The sequence below is a fragment of the Mustela lutreola genome, chromosome 3, assembly GCF_030435805.1.
Source record: "Mustela lutreola isolate mMusLut2 chromosome 3, mMusLut2.pri, whole genome shotgun sequence".
In the NCBI taxonomy this organism is placed as follows: Eukaryota; Metazoa; Chordata; class Mammalia; order Carnivora; family Mustelidae; genus Mustela; species Mustela lutreola.
In genome coordinates this window covers 143,493,594-143,516,787 of record NC_081292.1, presented here as the reverse complement: position 1 = coordinate 143,516,787, position 23,194 = coordinate 143,493,594, and the positions used below count along the sequence as shown (strand labels likewise).

The 23,194-nt window shown below is 38.3% G+C and overlaps 1 protein-coding gene across 3 annotated transcripts in view; it reads right to left on the bottom strand.

Annotated features, from left to right (window-relative positions):
* SLC25A12 (solute carrier family 25 member 12) overlaps positions 1–23,194 on the bottom strand; it is a 211,967-nt gene that overhangs the window by 87,332 nt on the left and 101,441 nt on the right. For 2 of the 3 annotated variants that reach the window (XM_059167037.1, XM_059167034.1), the window contains exon 3: positions 3,646–3,788. In XM_059167037.1, coding sequence (XP_059023020.1) covers positions 3,646–3,788 — 143 coding nt within the window. Of the gene's footprint in view, positions 1–1,677; positions 1,715–3,645; positions 3,789–23,194 lie in introns of those variants that run through there. The other variant, XM_059167035.1, reaches the window with a different exon arrangement.

Here is a 23,194-nt window from a genome sequence, read left to right as displayed (position 1 = left end):
CTGTACCTATAAGATTCTCATCGAACAACTACAATAGAGTTGCCTACATGGCACAGTCAATTAAGTGTCTGCCTTCGGCTCAGGTCATCATCCCTGAGTCCCAGGATTGAGCCCTGCATTGGGTTCCTTGCTCAGCAGGGAGTTTGCTTCTCTCTCTGTCCCTCATCCCACTCATATGCTCTCTCTCAAATAAATAAAATCTTAAAAAAAAAAAAAAAAAAAGGTGGGGGAGCATGTGTGGTTCAGTCGGTTAAGCGTCTGCCTTCCATTCGGGTCATGATCCAGGGGTACAGGGATGGAGCCCTGCTGTGGGCTCCCTGCTCAGCGTGAAGCCTGCTTTTCCTCTCCTAGTCCCCCTCCTTGTGTTCCCTTTCTCACTGTGTCTCTCAATGTCAAATAAATAAATAAAATCTTTAAAAACAAACAAACAAACAAAAAACCTATAATAAAACCAAGAAATATCTCCCAGGGCTATAAAAAAAGAAATACCGGTTGCATTACTCTATTCTTTCATTACTGCTCTGGGTAAAGGAGTGAGAAACAGAAAGTAGGGGGGAATAAAGAACACTTAAAAAGAAAAAAAATCGTAAGAAGGAAAATGGACTAAAAATTAAGAGAATTTTGTGTTATTGGGCAAATCAACCTACCTCTCTTGATCTCATTTTCCTTAAATGTTAAACGAGCAAGGGCTGACTACTTGGAATAAATTAAACAATATCAAAGCTTTTGATTCTCTTGAATTGCAAGTATTAAAGAAACATTAACCAGGATATCTAAACTTTTTTGAATTCATAGACACCCCCCTCCTGAAAACCTAGGGTTTCTCCCCAGAAAAATGAAGATATAAATTCACTCTTTTTGCATTATATTTCAGCAAGTTCAGGAACCCCTGAAGACAAGCCATGAATACAAGTTTAAGAATTGCTGTGTTTCAGGGTATTGGTTGGCTCAGGTCATGATCTTAGTTAGGGCTGTGAGATCAAGCCCCGCCTAAGATTCTCTTTCTCCCTCTCCCTCTGTCCTACTCCCTCTCTTAAGGAAAAAAAAAAAAAAAAAAGAATTGCTGTGCTTCTAGAAAATTCCACCTTTCTCTGCTTTTAGAAATAATCTAATGTTTCATAAACTCATTTAATTTTTAGGATCTAACTCTTGGCATCAGATTTCCTACCCAATCCCAATTTGACTCACTCCAAAGAGAGGAAAACAGGAAAATTAAAAAGTTTCTAAAATCTGAAATAGGGGCACCTGGGTGGCTCAGTCACTAAGCATCTGCCTTTGGCTCAGGTCATGATCCCAGGGTCCTGGGATCAAGCTCCACATTGGGCTCCCTGCTCCTTGGGGAGCCTGCTTCTCCCTCTCCCACTCACCCTGCTTATGTTGCCTCTCTCGCTATGTCTCTCTCTGTCAAATGAATAAATAAATTCTTTAAAAATAAAATAAAATCTGAAATAAAAAAGATTTACTGTTGAAGGGAAGGGGGGAAAAGGTTTACCTTTTACAAAGAGAAACAGGTTTGTTTTTAAGTGAACATTATCAACATTATTTGATACACTTCACTAGCCAAAACCCATCTTTGATCTACTCTGGCAGCTTAAACCCTTGGTTCCACTCAACTACATTAATGATGCAACTGAGTCTGGGAGAACCACATGAGGCATCAAAAAAAAATACACTTACTGAGATGGACCAGAGCAGATGGTCACAAACGAAGCATCTGGAAAGATACGGGTACTCTGAAAGCAGGTCTCAGGTCAAATTAATGACAATAAATACTCTCATAATTTCTTAAAAGATCTAAATGTATATGTTACCTTTAAAAATTTTGAAGACTGAATTCTGATTAAAAATACCTTTCATACATACTATTGCCTAATCACTACTGAGAAATCCAATGACTGAATACCCCATAGTAACTTACCAGCTAATTTGACGAATCTTTTCGTCAAATTTCAACGAAATTTATTTATTTACTTATTTAAGTAATCTCTACGCCCAATGTGGGGCTTGAACTCATGACCCCAAAATCAAGACTCTCATGCTCTACTAACTGAGCCAGCCAGTTTGACTTTTTTAGAGGCAAGCCACAAAAAGTATGTAAGTTCCCCAATATCTACTATTGATAAATTATATAAAATCTTTATTTAAGCTAGAAAATACTCATAGCAGACCTAATGCACTATACCAGGTTCTGTGGGAAAACACAAATAAATACAATACTAATGCTGGACTCAACTCAGATACCAACATTTCTAGTTTAACAATTACAGTAGTTTCCTAAATGTATTTCACTGCATGTAAGTCTCGCCCTACTCCAACCTACCATTTTTCTAAAAATCTGATCATTTCTGTGGTAATAGAAATAACTTTTAACAACTCCTCATTAACTAGTTTTTCACACAACTACCTCTACAAGTAGGAGAAAGAACCTGGGCCTTTGAAGGCCTGAGGATGTAGCCTGGAACTCACAAAGCATGACAAAATTCTCTTTATAATTCATAAAAATAATCCATTTGCTCTGTAGTAGCATATTTGATTTTAATATAAAAATGGTGAGCTTTTCCCCCTGAGTAAACTGACACTGCAGTAAGATGCACCTTGCTATTTCTGTGTCTGCACAAACCCCTATACTGCCTGGCTAAAAATATTTCCAAGACTAAGTCACGTGCCTTCGGGACACAGTCAAAGCTTAGCACAGAAGGTCCCCAGTTCCACTCCAGCCACAACTCCAACAGCAGCAAAGCAACACCACAGCCAAGGTACACACAATACAACTTCCCCAATGTCACTCCCCAAAACACATACACATGCAGGCGCACACATGCACACTCTCCTTGATGTTTCACACCACTGCTGTTTCCTTTCCTAGAACTCTCCTCCCTACTTATCAGACCACTAGCAACTCCCCGTTCATCTTGCCAGATTTCACCTCATCCATAATGCTGTCCTGATCACCCAAAACAGAGTTAACCCTGCTTTCTTGGGTGTCCTTTGTAACTTTCATATACTTCTATTACAGCACCTCCTTCCCAAAGTATTATTTTCTTTGTTTATGTATCCTCTTTCTCACTAGGCCATGAGTTTCTTCTTAAGGCCAAGAACCCCGTTTTATTTATGCTCATATTACTAAGGTGCGACAGGGCCTGGCTAATGGTGTTTTCAATAAGTGGTTGTCAAATAAATGAGTAGACAGATGAATAAATAACACCATCTAAATTCTTCCTTGATTTATTCTTCTTCGTAGCACTTGTAACCTAACATGCTCTAGTTTACTTTTAAATTTGTATTTACTTTTGCATTTATCAGTTTGCTCAGTGGTGTAATTCTAGGACTTAGAACATTGTCTAAAACATAGTAGATATTCAATATTTTTTGTATGAAAGAAAGAAATACACTTAGTTATCTGAAAACCATTCTGTTCAGATTCAATATAAAATACAGTTAAAAAACACACACACACACACACAAGAAAAAAATGCTAGTTATGCCAAATCCTTGATAATGGCAGCAAGTGACACTTTTTATAAACTTCTAAGAAAAAGATACGGTTTATAAATTCCAGATGGTCATAGGCAAACTTAGCGTTTACTATTTTTTAGTAAGATATTGCAGAACATTCATTTTCAAAAAATGTATAAAGGTTCTTACCCATCCTTGGTTTGATCAGCTACTCCTGCCAAGAGCTGCACAATCTTCGGATTGCTATTTGGATCATTATACAGTCCAAGATAACGCTGCACAAAGTCCTCTGGGGTCATGTAATGTTCTCCATCGACCTCAGTACTGGCATACTAAAAAATAAATAATGTATACTTAAAAATTATAATTATTTAACATCACCTTGTAGCCAAAAAAAATATTCTGTGAAAAGGTAAATTAAAGGCCAGTATCAAAATCATAATAAAGATAACAAATGCAGGACTTTTTTCTGGATAGTGAAAAATACTCAGAGGCTGATTTAAGAGCATTAGCAAAGTACTGATACAGGCTATAACATGGGCAAACCTTGAAAACATTGTAAGTTATAGAAGCCAAACACAAAAGGCCACAGACTGTATGATCCCTTTTACAAATGAAATGTCCACAATAGGCAAATCCACAGTGACAGAAAGCAGAGGCATGGTTGCCAGGAACTGGAAGGAGGGAGAAATGAGAGTAACTGCTTAAACATATATGGGGTTTCTTTGGGGGGGGGAGGGCAATGAAAATGTCCTGGAATTAGATGATGGCAATGGCCACACAACACTGTAAATATACTAAACAATACTGCACTGCAAACTTTAAAATGGTTAAAATGGTGAATTTTGTTATGTGACCTTTTTTCATCAGAACATATAATGCTTGAGAAGAAATATGAGAAAGACGAAGAAAGGTGAAAGGGCAGCTGAGGTGACCAAGACCTGAGAGTGAGAAGATGACACCTGCAGACTCCTAGAGGCTTTCCACTCCAACAGCAATGAGCTGGGGGCGGGAGGTGGAGGGTGGAGGGGTGCAGGACAAACTACTAAACCTTAGAAAGTAAAATGAATAAGAAGAGCATGACAAAGAAGACCTTCCATCATAGGTATTTGTTCTATGCTCCAATAGCTGAAAAAAAAGAAACAAAAATATTCTTCTTTTATGTGATTAATTTTTACAAAGAAAAAAAATAATACCTGCCTATCAAATAAATACCTCATTATTTTAAGGGTTTTATATACTATGGCATGATCAAACATAAAGAACCAAAGTTCTCCTCTTTTGGGTTGCGGCTGACCAATTTAGCTACTTCAATCAAATATCAAAGCAGTAATATCAGAAAATTTCCCAGAATTGAAGAATACAAACACTCACTAAATTGCCAAACTAAGTGCCAAAAAAACAAAACAAAACACAACAAGACAAAAAAACCCATGCCAGGACCTGGCCCATCATCATAAAATTACAGAATACCAGAATAAAGAGAAAATCCTGAAAGTTTTCAGAGACCAAAAAAAAAAAAAAGGTCACTTATAAAGAATTATGAATCACAAGCATCAATGATTCCTCAACAGAAACACTGACAGCTTAAAGACAGTGCAGTAAGACCTTGAAAATTCTAAGGAGTTCCAGCCTAGATTTCTAAACTGAGCCAAACTTTCAATCAGTTTTAAGAGTAGGTTAACAGTACTTTGAGGGGTGCCTTACTTAGCTGGGCTTACTCGGTTGGGCTTATTCAGAGGGCTTACTCAGTTGGGCATCTGACTCTTGGTTTCAGCTCGGGTCATGGTCTCAGGGTCATGAGATCAAGTCCTACGGCCAGCTCGGTACTCAGCAGGCAGGCTGCTTCTCTCCCTCTCCTCTGTCCCTCCCCTTGCTCATGCATCTCTAAAATGGATAAACCTTTAAAAAAATAAGTAAATAAAAATAAAAGTACTTTGAGATATCCATGTTCTCAATACTTCTTTCTCCCATTGTGTACCTTCTCAGGAAGCTATAGAAGCATTTACTCCATCAAAAAGAGGCATGAACCAAGTCAGAGGAAGATGTAGGATCCAGGAATCAGCTGATCCAACCCAGGAAAGTGGCCAAGAGAAATCCCTGGACAAGAACTGTGCTGCAGGCCTCTAGAGTCCATGGTCCTGGCAGGGAGCAGACAAAGGACTCCAAGAAGGAAAGCCACTGGGAAAAATGGAGTGTTAAATTACCCAAGGCATTTGGCTATATGGAAAATAACATTGGGAGGAATATTAATCTTTGTTCAAATGTCATCTTCTCAATGAGATCTACTCTTATCACCCTATTTAGTATTATAACCCATGCCTGCACGAATATTCCCAGTTCCCCTTATGTTGCTCTTCTTTTCCCCTTGGCACCTATCACTTTGTGATAAAGTACATACTATGTACTTTACATCTTTATTATGTTTATTGCTTATCTCCCAACAAAGGAAGGAATCTTTGTCTAGTTCTAGTTTTTTTCTTTGTCTAGTTTGTATAGATTGTCTGTTCACTGTTGCATCCCAAGCACCAAGAATAATGGCACACTGTAGGCATTCAGTAAATATTTGTTAAATTAATGGATTGGTATTAGGTACACAAATTGCTAAGTAAATAAAAAGTTAGGTAATTTTTAACTCTATGAGAAAGTAAATTATGAAAAGGAATTTTTGTTGCACCAAAACAGGAAGTAGGGGTGCCTAGGTGGCTCAGTTGTTAAATGTCTACCTTTGGCTCAGGTCATGATCCCAGGGTCCTGGGATCGAGCCCCGCGTCTGGCTCCATGCCCAGCGGGGTAGCCTGCTCCTCCCCTCTCCCACTTCCCCTGCTTAGGTTCCTCCTCTCACTGTGTGTCTCTCTGTCAAATAAATAAATAAAATCTTTAAAAAAAAAAAAAAGTAAATATAATACATGACTTGGTTCAAAATAAGTAGTGTTTATACTCATAATAATATAGATACAAGTATTAATTACAATAATAAACATACTGAGAGGAATGGAGGGAGAAGGAAGGAGGACGTAGTATAAAGAAGTCCTCAACTACTATCATGGGAAGTCAGTAATGTCTAGAAATAGCAATATAGAAACATGAAGGGGAATACCAACATAAATAGCTAAGAGAAGTGGTTGCTTCTGGGAAACAAGACAGGGATGGAAAGGATCAAAGCAAAGGACTATTGGTTTGCTTTTTGGTTAAGTGTTTCAAATATTCTCATTTGTGATTCTGACTAAACCAAGCAACCAGCTCTTTCAACAAGGAAAAAATTAAATAAAAAATGTTTCTATTGTCATATTCTGAAACACACCACAGAGGCTATTACAGCCAATGCTTTGTTACCCTGCGCAAGAAGTAGTCCAAGGTAGACATGTTTTTAACCAGCTTGTACTACCAAAAACACCTAACAAATATCACCTCAAAATAAAGTCATGTTTTTCTACATACTATAATAGTGAGTGGATTCCACCAATTCCCATCAACTACTTGTTTTGCTCTTTGTTCTTCAATGTTCTTCAAAATCTGACATGTTTTACCAAAATCAGAAAACCACAGCTAAGAATAGGATAGGCAGGAGTGGGGAAAGGCATAATGTCAGGAAGACTACTGCAACTGAAAAGAGGAATCAACACAAGGAAATCTAAAAATACAATTTAAAGACACTGACAAGTCAACAACTCACTAGAATATGAGTGCCAAACAATGGTATAGGAAATGTACTATAGGATTCATTTACATGCAGAAGGTGCGACCAAAAAAGCAGTTCGAGACCAGATGATGGAAAATTTGAATGCTAAGCTGAATAGTCTGACCTCCGTTGTGTGGGGCATGGGATGACACTAAAATTTTAGAGGACAGAGCCATGATTTAACCTGTGCTTTCTCTAGTGGCAATGGAAAAGATGGTTTGGAGAGCACAGAAACTGACTGGGGGCAAGGAGACCAAGTGTCAGTTACTGAAGATCCAGGTGAAGGAGGATGAAGCCTGAACCAAGCGGGTAGGAGTGGAAATAAGAAAAAAATGGGTACTTTCACCCCTTGCTAATGGCTTTTTAAAAATTATTTTCTTTAAAAATTTTTTTTAATATTTTAATTATTTATTTGTCACAGAGAGAGATAGAGCACAAGCAGTCAGTGGCAGGGAAAGGCAGAAAGAGAAGCAGGCTCCCCACTGAGTAAGGAGCTGACATGAAAGTCAATCCCAGGACCCTAGGATCATGACCTGAGCCGAAGGCATCTGCTTAACCAACTGAGCCACCCAGGCATTCCTAAATGATTTTCATAATGTTACAGTCACACATTCAAAATTCAAAAGGTACAAAATGGTATACAGTGAAAAGTCTTCCTAACACCTCGGTCCCTAGTCACCCAATACCCCACTCCAGAGGCAATCAATTTCTTGTATATCCTTCCAGATGTTTTATGCATAAATGATTATACATATATGAGATATATGCATATACCTGCTAATATATACATATGCAAATATGCATGAATATTCTTACTTATTTCTTTTTACACAAATGATAACTACTGATACTGTTCTGTACATCTTGCTTTTTCCCAATTCAGTCATTGTGAAAAGGGATTCAGCAATACATATATACACATACCTATCATATATAAAGAACTATATGAATGCTCACGTCCTTTGACAAGGAATCCCGGGTATGAGTCCTATGGAAAGTTTAAAAGAAGGAAGAACTAACATGAGATGCAAAATTAAAAAAGATACTAGAGATGGGTTATGGAGATCTTTGTTCTTTCTACAACTGTTTGAGAGCTGCTTGCTTTCCTTAATCAGCTGTCAGTTTTCAAAAAAGAGTATGAAAACATTTCAGAGTTAGTATTAACAAAATGTGGCAACTAATTCTCCATTTCTTTTTGCCACATAGTATCTCATATCTAATAGTAGTACCTGAATTTGTCTGCCAGGATTACACCACTACACACAGAACACACACACGCACACAGAAAGTATACTGTACTTACAGAATCACCAGGATTTCACAACATTCTTGATTTTATGAGGAAATAGAGCAGCCTTAGCAGAAGTCAAGGACACAGCAGCCAACAAGGAAAACAAATGCTTTTGTTGACAAGTACTGGAACAGGCTTTGCCAGTATCTGGGGTTATAAATGATGCCAGAGAATCACTTACCCTGAGGTATTTTGCTAGTGTTTTCCCCAACTCTCCTAGTCTATTTTAACTTGATTTGAACTGAAAGATAAAGTGTATAGCTCAGAGGGGGAAAAAAAAACAAGTCTTTTCATCCATAAGGAGTCAGTACTTGACTTTTGCAGGAGACAGTTAACTAATTAACTCATTAAATTAGAGACAATTACTTGGCAATGTCAGTGAGTCTGTTTGCCTGAACAGAACAGAAGAGGGAGTATAGAACTGACTAGAATCTACCCACAGTCAATCAAGATGCTAAAACATGTTAGGTATTATGTCAACAAAGAAAAGCAGGTACCTTAAAAACAGGAGATATATTTAAAACAAAAGTATATTTTAAAATAAGAATGACCCATTTATTTTAAACAACTTCATTACTTTCAATGTTTATTTTGACTGGATAATAATGTTTTAAACAAAGTAAACATGGCCTTGAGTAACACAAAAGGCTAGAAGTCAGAAAACTTTAAGAGGCCTTATTAAGACATCTCTCTGCTAACCAAAATGACTTGCATATTTACACTAAAAACAATAAAAAGCAATGTAAAACAAAGTTTTGGGGCTCCCAAACTAACAGTTATGCTAAAAATGTAATATGGCAACTAACTTACTCATTTCATCATTTTCATTTTGTTACTGTCATTTCAAAGAGTGAACCAAAATTTCCTTAAACGAAATTGACCAAATACTGTATCCACACTCCAAATAACTTTAGAGTTAATCACTTGCCATTTCAAAGATGTCTCTTAAGCAGTTGTAAATCCTTCTTGGGCAGGAATTCAAGGACACATGAAAGACACTGACAAGAAGTGGCTGACATCATCCAAACAAAATAGGTGACTTATTTCTTTATTAAACATTTTCCAAATCCAACTTAAGTACTTGAATGTAAAAGTGCACATAGATTTGACATTTTCATAAGTATTTAAATTTACATTTATTTCACATGTGCTTGAAAAAGTCTTGACATTCTGAAGACTGAGAAATAAAATGGATCCTAATGAAAGATTAGAATATTTATTGCTGATAAAAGATGGTAGGGTTTCACATATAGATACACATACATACTTTTTCTATTGGACTTATACTGAACTACCTCTAGCTCCAAATGAGATAATGTTATCTAGAAATGTTTTGCCTACCAGGCCAACAGATCAACATATCAAGGTCTCACCTGACTAAAAGTAAGTTAGATAGTAGTAACTCCTTTAACAATTTACCAAATTTTAACCTATATCACAGGTTACTACAAAGCAGACTTTACAAAGAATTTTCACAAAATCCTAAATTTCTAATGAGTAAGGAGGAAAAGAAGGTTAACTTAAAATTCAATGACACAAATGAGTAAAAACCCAAATAGCCTAAATGAATCAAATTGCCTGTTTAAATGGCTTAAGTTCAAAGACAAATAGATCCTTTGATATTTTATATGTCTAAAAGACTTTCCAGAGATTACAAAGGAAAAAAAAATTTTAAGATTTTATTTATTCTTTCGACAGAGGGAGACACAACAAGAGAGGGAACAGAAGCAGGGGGAGTGGGAGAGAAAGAAGCAGGCTTCCCGCTGAGCAGGGAGCCCAATTCGGGGCTTGATCCCAGGACTCCAAGAGCGTGACCTGAGCTGAAGGCGAAACTTAAGGACTGAGCCATCCAGGCACCCCATAAAGACAAATTCTGATCTGCTGTAACTATAAAGCCGGTTGCTTTTTCAAAAGTATACAGTGTATCAAAGATTTTCTTTTTAAGTATGCACACCAAAGCCAAGGTAATATGTTTAGAAGCACTACTAGTTAAACCAAAAATCTGCTAACATAAAATCTTACAGTTTTTTTGCATTCACTTAAAAAACATTTATTAAGTACCAATTGTGTGCTGGATACTACGTGTGGTACTAGGGATGCAAGATCACAAAAAACATAGTTCCTACTCTCACATTAGCTCAGAGACAGTGGCATGAAAGACACTGAAACAAGGGTCAAAAAATGAGTTCTAATCCCCTGTATGATTTCTTGAGTGAAACACAGCTTCTCTGAGCCTCTTCTCTAATAAGAAACAGAAAGATAGCTGTCTTGATGTAAGGGGAAAAATGAGATCTTGAACACCAAAGTACTTGGAAATTGTAAAACTAATGCATATTGAAATACTGTAGTTCTTCTAAAAAGTTTAGAAACACAGAAAAGCATACAGTCCCAGTTTCCCTCCTTGCTTATTTAATTTTTCTGCTTTTGCCCAAACACGAAGGAATTATTGTTGTAACTCTTCATCTTCCTCCAAACCAAGGTCTCCTTGGAGTTGGCTTCTACAATTCTTAGGTTTACCACATTGGTCCTAACTGGTCTAGCCAGCTTAATCTCCGCTTATCCAACACGTGGCCGTAACATGAGTCCAAACACACTGTTGCTCCATGACTTTGTTCCAACTAGGATGAACTGACATTTTCAGATCTTAATACCCTTTTAATATAAGTAACTCTCAAATGACAATGTCACAAAGTTTGGTAGTTACAGATATCACATAAAGCATTTCCCATATAGAAAAATGAACACGTGAATGATGGAAGAGCTGAGCATACAAAGTTAATCCTCCGGCTATCCTTAACTTTTACTGCTCTTACTCCTAACGGAAGCCAAATTTAGTCAAGAATGTGTGCCCTTTCACTACACAAGCACTCTGCATGAGTAGCAGACTGCAACAGGCCTGACATACAAACTTGTTAACAGCACAATGTGGAATTCATCTATCATCAGTAATGTTTTAATAAGAAAAAATAATTTTAACATGTGTGGCCACTTTTTAAAAGATTTTAGTGTTGCAAAAATTTTTTGATATTTACTAAAACCAGCTATACAAGCATTAGGAAAAGGCAATTTTATCCATCTAATTTTATTTTATTTATTTATTTAAACATTTTATTTATTTATTTGACAGAGAGATACACAGTGAGAGAAGGAACACAAGCAGGAGGAGTGGGAGAAGAAGAAGCAGGCTTCCCGCTGAGTAGGGAGCCTGATATGGTGCTCAATCCTAGAACCCTTGGATCATGGCCTGAGCCAAAGGCAGACACTTAACAACTGAGCACCCAGGTGTCCCTATTTATTTATTTTTCTTTAAAGATTTTATTTATCTGTCAGAGAAAGAAAGAGAGAGAGAACAAGCAGGGGGAGTGGCAGGGAGATGGAGAAACAGGCTCCCCCGTCAGAAAGAAGCCCAATGCGGGACTCATTCTCAGGACCCCAGGATCATGTCCCAAGCCAAAGGCAGATACTTAACTGACTGAGTCACCCAGGTGTCCCATCCATCTAATTTTAATTAGCACTTTCTGTTGCTTATTTCACATACAGTAGAAATAAACCATCTATTCGATTTTGCAAAAAAAGTTCTCCAAACATCTGCTTTCTAACTCAGCTTGTTTCCATGAAATATTATGCACTTCTTTTTCTTTTTGCTTCAGTGAATGTATCTTTACTATCCATTATATCAAGTCCTACTGTCACCTACTAAACAATGTAATTCCTAACAGAGCATGGAGGTACAAGACCCTTGTTAATCACTGAAATCAACTAAAGCTACCATAATAAACTAGGTCTACCAAAACAATTTTCCTCTCAAAATGGCCAAAAACCTTGCAAATAAAATAATGACCCCAGAGAACTCAATAACTCAAACTAGAATGCTTCTCAGGGCACATTAAGTTGCATAATTAATTTGCATTGTTCTTAAAATAATACTTCAATCTCTTGGTCTAAGTAACCATGGGAACATACAAGGAGCATATATATATTTATAAGCCTGGGCAAATCATGTTTTTGACAATCAAGGTGCAGCTCCTAGGGGGATGGAATGCTTTAATGTTGGTAAGCCTTGATTAAATAGCAAGATTTTTGCCACAGAGAAAGAAGGACCTCTATTGTGGTAGGGAGTGGAAAATATTAGATTTAGGAGACAGATCAACCAAATGTAATATGAACCATGGTTTGGATCCTGATTTTAACAAATCAAATTTTTAAAAAATGAAACAATCAGGGAAATTTCAATACTGAGTGGACATCCACATTATTAAGGAGTATTTTTACCTGTAATAATCGAATTATGGTTTGGTGGTTTTCAGAGTCATCACCTTTAGAGATACTAGAGTATTTATGTATGCAGTGATACAATGTCTGGGAATTGTTTCAAAATAATCCAATGCAGCTGCAATACAGACGAAGCAAGCTTAGCCATAAGAGTTGGTGAAGCTGAGTGATGGATATATGATAATTCATTATACTATTTTCTCTAACTTATATAGATTTAAAATTTTCCATAATTAAAAAAGACTTTTTAAAAAATGACCAAAAAAGAATGAGATTATTCTATATGTACCATATGTCCTCATATCTCCAAATAATATTAACTAAAAAAAGCCGAGTTGCTTTGAAATACATAAAGCAAGTCTCTTCTATTTACTGTATAACCTTGAGCAAGTTACTTAACCCTCCTAGGGCTCAGTTTTTTCACCGATGAAAATGGGAATATTAATGGTTCCTATCTTATAGAGTTGTTTTGAGGATTAACTATAAAGATTTGTATAAAATACTTACAATATTGCCTGAGACATGATAGTTATTCAGTAAGTAAGAAATAGCACACACAGTTCTAGAAGCCCAATAGTGGCCATGGCACTGGTTTCAGTGAATGATGCCTCAGCAACTTCAGTAATATTAAGTAAAAGAGAGCTGGACAGAACAGGGAAATGATTTTTAAGTTACACACATAAAGAATGTATTACAAGTCTCTCTTTTAGGTCTGTGTCTTGGTATTTCAAAGCCTACTTGGACCATTATTCTTTCTTTGGTCCAGACTGAGCAGGTGAAGATTCCAAAACCAACCTCTGCACACAACTTCCACAGTCTCTCAATCTCAGACCATGGCTTTATCCTTTCTCAAAACCTACAAACTTGAGAGAAGTTACCTCTTATGGTGGTATTTCTGAATGTGGGGATTTGTAAAGATCTTCAGGTACAAGTCTCAAGAATGTGATCAATTGGGGCGCCTGGGTGGTTCAGCGGGTTAGGCCTCTGCCTTCGGCTCGGGTCGTGATCCCGGGGTCCTAGGATCGAGCCCTGCATCGGGCTCTCTGCTTGGCAGGGCGGCAGAGAGCCTGCTTCCCTTCCTCTCTCTCTGCCTGCCTCTCTGCCTACTTGTGATCTCTCTCTCTGTCAAATAAATAAATAAATAAATAAATACATAAATAAAGTGATCAATTAGCTGATTACATGTCCATAATCAGAAACACATACTAACATCTTAATCACTTTATAGGTCCAGCACAGTTGCCTGGGAAAGACAAGGGACTCAGATCTTACTCAGGAAAGAAAAATCTTCATCTTATCTTAGAAGAAAAGGGAGGGAACCAGGAACTAAGCTCCATGTGTCAGGCATCGTTTACAAATTACCTCAGTTAATCTTTCTAACATCCCTATGTGTTAGGTGTAGTTACCCCTTCTCAGACGGATGAGCAAACAGACTCCAAAGCTAATGTAAATACCTACAGTCATACAGCAAAAAGGGATCAAATAAGGACTCAACTCCAGGTCAGACTACAAAGCCCTTGAAGGTTCTAGCTATTAGTCTCCTAGATGAAAAGGAGTTAGTGAGGGGCGCCTGGGTGGCTCAGTGGGTTAAAGCCTCTGCCTTCAGCAGGGAGCCTGCTTCCCTTCTCTCTCTCTGCCTGCTTCTCTGCCTACTTGTGATCTCTGTCTGCCAAATAAATAAATAAAATCTTAAAAAAAAAAAAAGAAAGAAAAAAAAAAGAAAAGTGACGCCTCACTCAAGATATTCTAACACCCCCATGGACAGAAGGAAATTAAACTGGAAGAATCAAAGCAGTCATCCATAAGAAAGCACAGAAATATATAATGAAGTTTACATAATAAATCAATATGATCTATTTAAATATGAATTATTCCACTTCCAATGTAAAAGATCTTCAGCAGTTTCAAACAACACTCTTAAAAAAAATCCAAACTCTTTTCTGTGGCCTACAAACAAGGCCGCACCTGATAAGGCTCTCCTGCAACCTGATCTCTTACTGGCCATTCACTCCCTCACTGACTGACACTTCAGGCACACTGGCTCATTTCTGTTTGCAAAAATACCAAACCCTTATCTACATCTAGGCCTTTAGACATGAGAGCCCTCTGTTCAGAATTCTCTCTACCCACCTTTTAGTCTCATCTCTAATAACACAATCTCAGGGGTCTTTACTGACCACCCTCTTGACAAATGATGGCCTTCTCCATTATTTTGTTTATTTCCTTATAAGTCTTGTCACCTTTTGCAGCTGCTTTTTGTTTTTTTTCCGAGTCTATGGGCTTTGCTATTGTCTGTCTCACTGTGACCTAGAATGTGAGGTTTTACCTTCACTGAAATCCTCTTATCTAAAATCTATAAAGGTAGGGGCACCTGGGTGGCTCAGTCAGTTAAATGTCTGCCTTTGACTCAGGTCATTATCAGAGGTTCCTAGATGAAGCCCCACCGCTGGCTTCCTGCTCAGTGGGGAGTCTGTCTCTCCCTTTCACCCTGCATCCCCTCTGACTCCTACTCGCTTTCTACCCTCCTCCCCCTGCCTCTCTCAAATAAATAAGTTTTCAAAAAAATCTTCAAGGCGGGACGCCTGGGTGGCTCAGTTGGTTGGACGACCGCCTTCAGCTCAGGTCATGATCCTGGAGTCCCGGGATCGAGTCCCGCATCGGACTCCCAGCTCCATGGGGAGTCTGCTTCTCTCTCTGACCTTCTCCTCGTTCATGCTCTCTCTCACTGTCTCTCTCTCAAGTAAATAAATAAAATCTTTAAAAAAAAAAAAAAATCTTCAAGGCCACCTGATCGGCTCAGTTGGTTAAGCAACTGCCTTGGGCTCAGGTCATGATCCTGGGCTCCTGGTATCAAGTCCCACCTGGGACTCCCTACTCAGTAGGGAGTGTGCTTCTCCCTCTGACCCTCTCCCCTCTCAGACTCTCCCTCATTACTCTCTCTCTCTCAAATAAATAATTTTTAAAAAATGAAAAAAATCTTTAAAATCTATAAAGGTAGAAACTAGCACAATGCTTAACCTGGCACACGGTAGACAATTAAAAATACACTGATGGAGGGCTGCCCATCAGTCGTTAAGCAGCTGCCTTCGGCTCAGGTCATGATCCCAGGGTCCTGGGATAGAGGCCCACATCAGGCTCCCTGCTCGACAGGAAGCCTGCTTCTCCCTCTCCTGCTCCCACCCCTTGCTTGTGTTCCCTCTCTCTCTCTATGTCTCTTCCTGTCAAATAAATAAATAAAATCATATATATATATATATATATATACACATATTATATATACTGATGGGTAGAGGAACACAACGTGGCATTTAATAACACCAATTTTCTCATCTTTTCAATTATTTTTCAATCCTTCAGTTGACTCAAAGATAAAATCTATGATGTGAGTATGCCTTTAATGCCTAAACTTTTTTTTAATGAAAGCTCTGTATAGTTTATGGCAAATGCTAATACACTAAAGATAAAGGCTATTGTCTTCAATGCCTACATTCTAAAGAACTGGTGAGGGGCGCCTGGGTGGCTCAGTGGGTTAAGCCGCTGCCTTCAGCTCAGGTCATGATCTCAGAGACCTGGGATCGAGTCCCACATCGGGCTCTCTGCTCGGCAGTGAGCCTGCTTCCTCCTCTCTCTCTCTCTCTCTGCCTGCCTGCCTCTCTGCCTACTTGTGATCTCTCTGTGTCAAATAAATAAATAAAATCTTTAAAAAAAAAAATAAATAAAGAACTGGTGAAAACTCTTAATCAAGATGGCTGAGAAAACTATAGATTCCCTTCTGTGTGTCTCATACTGGGTTTACTCAACCCAATTTAGTCTGGGAAGTCCTCTTTTAACTTCAGGTTCTGAACTGTTAAATTCTTACTTTTTAAATTTTTCACTTGGTAAAAATCTAATATGTATACATCAATACTTTGTTTTTATTTTCCCCTAATACTTTTTTTAATTTTATTTATTTGACAGAGAGAGAGAACAGGAATACAAGCAGGGGATGTGGGAGAGGGAGAAGCAGGCCTCTCGCCAAGCATGGAGACTGATCCCAGGACTCCAGGATCACGACCTGAGCTGAAGGCAGATACTTAATGACTGAGCCACCCAGGCACCCCTCCCCTAATTCTTCTATAAGTATATATATGTGTAAATATACATACAACATATATGAAATGGCATTTAGAAAACTAAAATCATGCCATATACACTTAATTACAACTTTCTTATCTCAATAGTACATTGGAAATCTCTCTAAATCAGCTGATATAGGCCTCATTCTTTTTAGTTCTGCATAATTTTCCAGGGATGGTTATTCTAATTTTTCTACCTCTCCCCTTGGATAACATTTCTCTTGTTTCCTACCTTTTTTTCCTCAAGGAACAACTCCATGCTGCAACTAACAACCTTGTACGCATATTCTCTCTCTCTCTTTTTTTTTTAAGATTTTATTTATTTGAGAAAGACAGAAAGCACGAGCTTGTGCACACAAGCAGGGTGGAAGGGCAGAGGGAGAGGAACAAGCAGACTCTTGATGAGCAGGGAGCCTGATTCAGGACTAGATCCCAGGACCCGGTGTTCATGACTTGAGCTGAAGGCTCACTTAACTGCCTGAGCCACCCAGGCACCCCTTATACATATATATTCTTACGAGTATTTTTATTTCTCTGGGATAAATATCCCAAATGTAGGACTGTTTGTTCAAATGGTATTTTCTTTCTATTTTAAACTATTGCCAGATTGCTTTCCAAAGAGTTTTTGTTTCCACAAATACCCTGTGAGAGCACCTTTTCACTCCACACTGAGCCTCAGGAGATTCTATCTATCATTTGTAGTACACATTCCATGCTTTTGAAAACGTAGCCCTGATGCCCACTCCAACAAAGTGGAAATGTCTCCTGCTAAAAGCTCTGTTTAATTCCCTTCTCAGCTTCACGTTACTGCAAAAAATAAATACGTAATATGTAAACAAATGTTTATTGAATAAGAGGATATTTCTTTCCATTAAAAATGTTATCATAAAAACCGTAAGGGAAGAATCACATTGCTTTATATTAACAGCATCTTCTTCCATTTCTTCTCTAAAATAACACAGAAGAAAATGAATTTTCCTAATTTTTATATGGAATATGCTCTTCATTGTTACATTGGTGATAATGAGAAAAAGAACAGGATGGGGCACCTGGGTGGCTCAGTCGTTAAACATCTGACTTCAGTTCCCGTCATGATCTCAGGGTCCTGGGCCTGAGTCCCATGTCAGGCTCCAGGCTCAGCAGGGAATCTGTTTCTCTCCCCTCCCTCCAGTCCTCCCCCAGCTTGTGCCCTCGCTCTCTCTCTCTCTCTCAAATAAATAAAATCTTTAAAGAGAGAGAGAGAGTAAAAGAACAGGATTGATATAATTGAGTTCTATATTGCAGCATGTTTCTAGTCTGACATATATAATGATACAGTCTCAAATGTGTTGCTTTTACCATACAATACACTGATAAATAAACAATAAAAAGTCTACCAACTGAAAAAAAAAAAAAAAAACAAGACCTTGACAAACAATTCACTTAGAACAGTTTTTGATAAACCTACTTGGCCACAAAGCATAGACTAGGTTAACTTCTCATTCTGAAGTTTGTCAGGTTTATAATAAACAGCCTATGACGTTCCCGTTATCCTCACCTTACCTCCTTTCTTCATTGCTTCTATTGTCTCCTTTTGCTACTGTATATTTCTGATGTAGCGAAACTGGGTCAATGATGGTGTGTGGGTGAGAGAGGTGAAAGAAGAGATAAATCAAGAAATGACAGTTGTAAAGGTAGTAATGGTAAGATCTTAGCTTGACAACCGGTTGTAAAATTATAGCGCAATCTAACACATACGAACTCATTTGTTGTGCTCCAATTTTATGAACTTGTAGGGGACAGGAAAAACAGAATCCTAGTGAATATTATTGTTCTTTTTTTTTTTTAAATAAAAAACATAGCTCATCAAAATTTGAGAAGCAATGAACACAGAAAAAATAAACGTATTTTCCTATATTCAAAATAATAATGAACTTCACTTTTATAAAGCCCTTCTCACAAACTTGCGCACATAATTCCATTAAAGTACTTTCAAAGAGGAATATTTTGCTATTGACAAAATATGTGAATGAGTATTTGTGAATTAGAGAGTTAATCTAAATTTTACAAAGAACAGCTTTCTTTTTTTTTTTTTTAAAGATTTTATTTATTTTATTTGACAGACAGAGATTACAAGTAGGCAGAGAGGCAGGCAGAGAGAGAGGAAGGGAAGCAGGCTCCCTGCTGAGCAGAGAGCCCGATGCGGGACTCGATCCCAGGACCCTGAGATCATGACCTGAGCCGAAGGCAGCGGCTTAACCCACTGTGCCACCCAGGCGCCCCAAAGAACAGCTTTCAACTAGGGACACCTGGGTGACTCAGATGGTTAATCATCTGCCTTCAGCTCAGGTCACAATCTTTGGGTCCTGGGATGGAGCCCATATCAGGCTCCCTGCTCAGCACGGACTCTGCTTCTCCTCTCCCTCTGCCCACTCCCCCACTCATGCGCATACACTCTCTCTCTATCCCAAATGAATAAAGTCTTTATTAAAAAAAAAAAAAAACTTTCAATTGTATTCCAAAATTCAAAATCAAATCTTCTCTGTAGTCTTTAAACAGCTCAAATGATCCTAAACTCAAGCGGCCCCCAAATCCTACCAAAGCCAAATTATACTAGTAACAATAACCTATATTTTGATCTTTGTATCTTTTTGAAACTACTTTAAATTCCCATGGGACGATTCTCTCTAGTTCTCCTCCTCCTCCTTTCTACTTCAATTATGGATATGACTTATAAATCAGCCCCTTATTCCTGGTCTTGTTTCTTTTATATTTAATCCCCTCACCACAAGGAATTATCTAACACCTGTACAAATTTGTCACTCCCCAAACCTGAAAAATTTAACATACTGGGCCATATTTATTTAACAACCCAACTTAAACTGCTCCCACAAAAAAAAAATTCCCAAAATGGATGCCTTATCAATTAACATCTATCCAGATTCACTACTTCTTCCCTTACTTTTACATTTAACACCAAATTCAATGGCTTCATCCCTTACAAAGTCCCTGGTGTTGTCCTTCCTTTCTATTTCCCCAGCCATCAGCCACTCCAGGTCATTATCTTCCACATGTATTATTTCAATAGCCTCTTAGCCCATCTCCCTACCTACTTCCAACCTCTCCACACTTTATCCAACATACACAAAGAGCTATCAGAATTCACCACTTCAATTTGCCCACTCAGAAACCCATAGTGCCTCCCTACTGTTTCAAATCCACACTCATTGGCCAAATGTTCTAGGTAGTTACACTGTAAAGGCCCTTTTTTTCATCACCTAAGTAACCAGGTTTTTTTTCCTTTAACTTTACAAACACAGCTGCCACTAGCCCCTCATATACCTCTAGCTTTCAAAATATTGTCTGCCCCCCATTTTGAGACCCCACAAGTGATTTAGTGTAATGGATAAGAGTACATATTCTGCAATTTTATTGGAATCCAGCCTCCACCACTTAAGGACTAAATGACATTAACCAAGTCGTTTAACTTCCTCTATTTAACAGGGACTCTAGCCCTACCTCCTAGGGCTGTTATGAAAATTAATACAGTACCCTTAACACATTAGGCCATTGCCCAGTACAGCGCAGAATGATCAATAAAAGTTAGCCATTGTCATTATTATTACAGCCACTTTGATCCAAGCAAGCCAAATTGATTGCTCTACCAGAGTCTATGCATTTGACTTCATTATTCTTGACTCCCTCGACCACAACCTGTTAGAGATTGACTGGGTCTGAGGGAGGAGCTAGTCCCATGTCCATTACCATTCACATCTATGCTCAGTCCTCTCCTTTGATTATTCAACTGGTATCTACTGCTAAACTAAATACAACTGCACACACAGCACACAGTAAACGGTCCTTAGTTAATGCTAAAGAAATATGTAGTTAGGGGAGCCTGGGTGGCTCAGTGAGTTAAGCCTCTGCCTTCAGCTCAGGTTATGATCCCAGGGTCCTGGGATCGAGCCCAGCATCTCGGATCTCAGGCTCTCTGCTCAGCAGGGAGTCTGCTTCTCCCTCTCTCTCTGCCTGCCTCTGTCTACTTCTGCTTACTTGTGATTTCTGTCAAATACATAAATTAAAAATCTTTTAAAAAAATACGTAGTTAGTATTTTTGCCTATTATCTCTAAAATACTAATAAACCATATGCTTCTAAAATAAAACTGTTTCTAAACAATGTCCTATAGCTTTAAGTAACTATAGTTTGAAGTACTTCAGAAAGGAATAAAAAAAAATAAAAATCTGCTATCCTACTTGGTAACTGTCCTCTAATTGGCTCAACTAACTACAGTATATCCTTCTAGTTGCTGAAGGTAAATATTTATGATCTCTTATCTATCAAAATTCTTGGGCCAATGCCTTATAACTAGTGCTAAATGTACTGTTATGAATTCCCCAATTTTTCAATATAAAAATAAAATATGGTCCTCATCCAAAATAATGTGTAAAAAGATAATGATAAGGGAGTGCCTGGCCAGCCCAGTTAGTAGAGCATGCAATTTTTTTTTTTTTTTAAGATTTTATTTATTTATCAGAGAGAGAGAGAGCACAGGCAGACAGAATGGCAGGCAGAGGCAGAGGGAGAAGCAGGCTCCCTGCCGAGCAAGGAGACCGATGTGGGACTCGATCCCAGGACACTGGGATCATGACCTGAGCCGAAGGCAGCTGCTCAACCAACTGAGCCACCCAGGCGTCCCCGAGCATGCGATTTTTGACCTCAAGGATTTTTGATCTCCAGGTTCTAAGTCCAAGGCCCACACTGGGTGTAGATATTACCTAAAAATAAAAATCTTGGGGCACCTAGGTGGCTCAGTGGTTAGAGCCTCTGCCTTCGGCTGAGGTCATGATCCCAGGGTCTTGGGATCGAGCCCCGCATCAAGCTCTCTGCTCAGCAGGGAACCTGCTTCCCCCTCTCTCTCTCTGCCTGCCTCTCTGCCTACTTGTGATCTCTGTCAAATAAATTAAAAAAAAAAAATTCTTAAAAAAATAAAAAATAAAATAAAAATCTTTAAAAAAAAATAAAGATAATGGTAAGATTTAAAAGTTGTCAAAAAGCTAGGCATAGGGGCGCCTGGGTGGCTCGGTGGGTTAAAGCCTCTGCCTTCAGCTCAGGTCATGATCCCAGGGTCCTGGGATTGAGCCCCACATTGGGCTCTCTGCTCAGCAGAAAGCCTGCTTCCTCCTCTCTCTCTGCCTGCTTCTCTGTGATCTCCGTCTGTCAAATAAATAAATAAAATCTTTAAAGAAAAAAAAAATCTAGGCATAGTGCCAGCTCTCTCCTTATATTTCTATCCTCCCTCCCCTAAAAAACCAAATCCATGCAGAATCATAGAAATTTTTTCCACAAGATTTTTTGGTAAAATTTATTTATTTTAGAGAAAGAAGGAGCAGAGGGTAGGGGCAGAGAAGAGGGAGAGAAACTCAAGCAGACTCCCCGTGGGAAGTAGAGCCTGATAATGAGGTTTGATCTCACGACCCTGAGATCAGACGTGAGCCAAAATCAAAAGTCCAACACTTAACTGACTGTGCCACCCAGGGGCCCCTCCACAGGATTTTTAAAGCTGAAAGGACCTCAATCCCCATTTTCCAACATCCCACTGAGTCCCAAATAAGAGGATGAAGCCCAAGAAGGTCAGACAGGTAGCCTACAGGTACAACAATCAGAGGAAGGACAGGGAATTGAACCCAGTGTTTCTGACACCTTCACTACATCATACATCATTTCAACTGTTTTCTTCCATGCCTACTTAATCTAGAAAAAATTAACAATATCACACAAACTTTTCACAAAACAACCAAGTATAATCATACGGTGCAGTTAATACTGACATTTTTTTCCGCTATTTTCAAGAACACTTGTGAGGAATAAAGGTTTCAAGCCGTAAACAGATTATTTCTATTACAATTACTTGTGTTCTGGAAATGATACTTCCCTGTATCAGATTTTATAAAATTTAAGATTCCAATTTTTGCTAGTTCTTGTTCATGAACTACACATATGCATGATCATCTATGCAGCCTCCTCCCCAACAATAGCTTAAGCAATCCATGCCTCAGATAAAAATGTCATCTATTCCAGGCTGATCAGCATATGTTAGAATCTGTTCCTAATATAGAATCATAGACTTTTGGAGTTGGAAGGAACCTTGGAGATCACCTCTCATTTTACAGAGGAAACAAATACCCAGCAGGGCCCAAGGTCAAAGTTTCTATGTAACAACCCAGGTCCAGAGTAGAAAGTTTTCAGAAGAATATTTCAGAGAAAAACACCATATCTGGTGGAAAACCTTAGCTTGTCTCCCTTTTCATCTATTTCTAAATACAACTTCCTGCCTGAGGAACTTCTGAAATTTAAGAAAAGAAAGCAAAACAAAAAAGTAAGCCAACTTTTTAAGTCT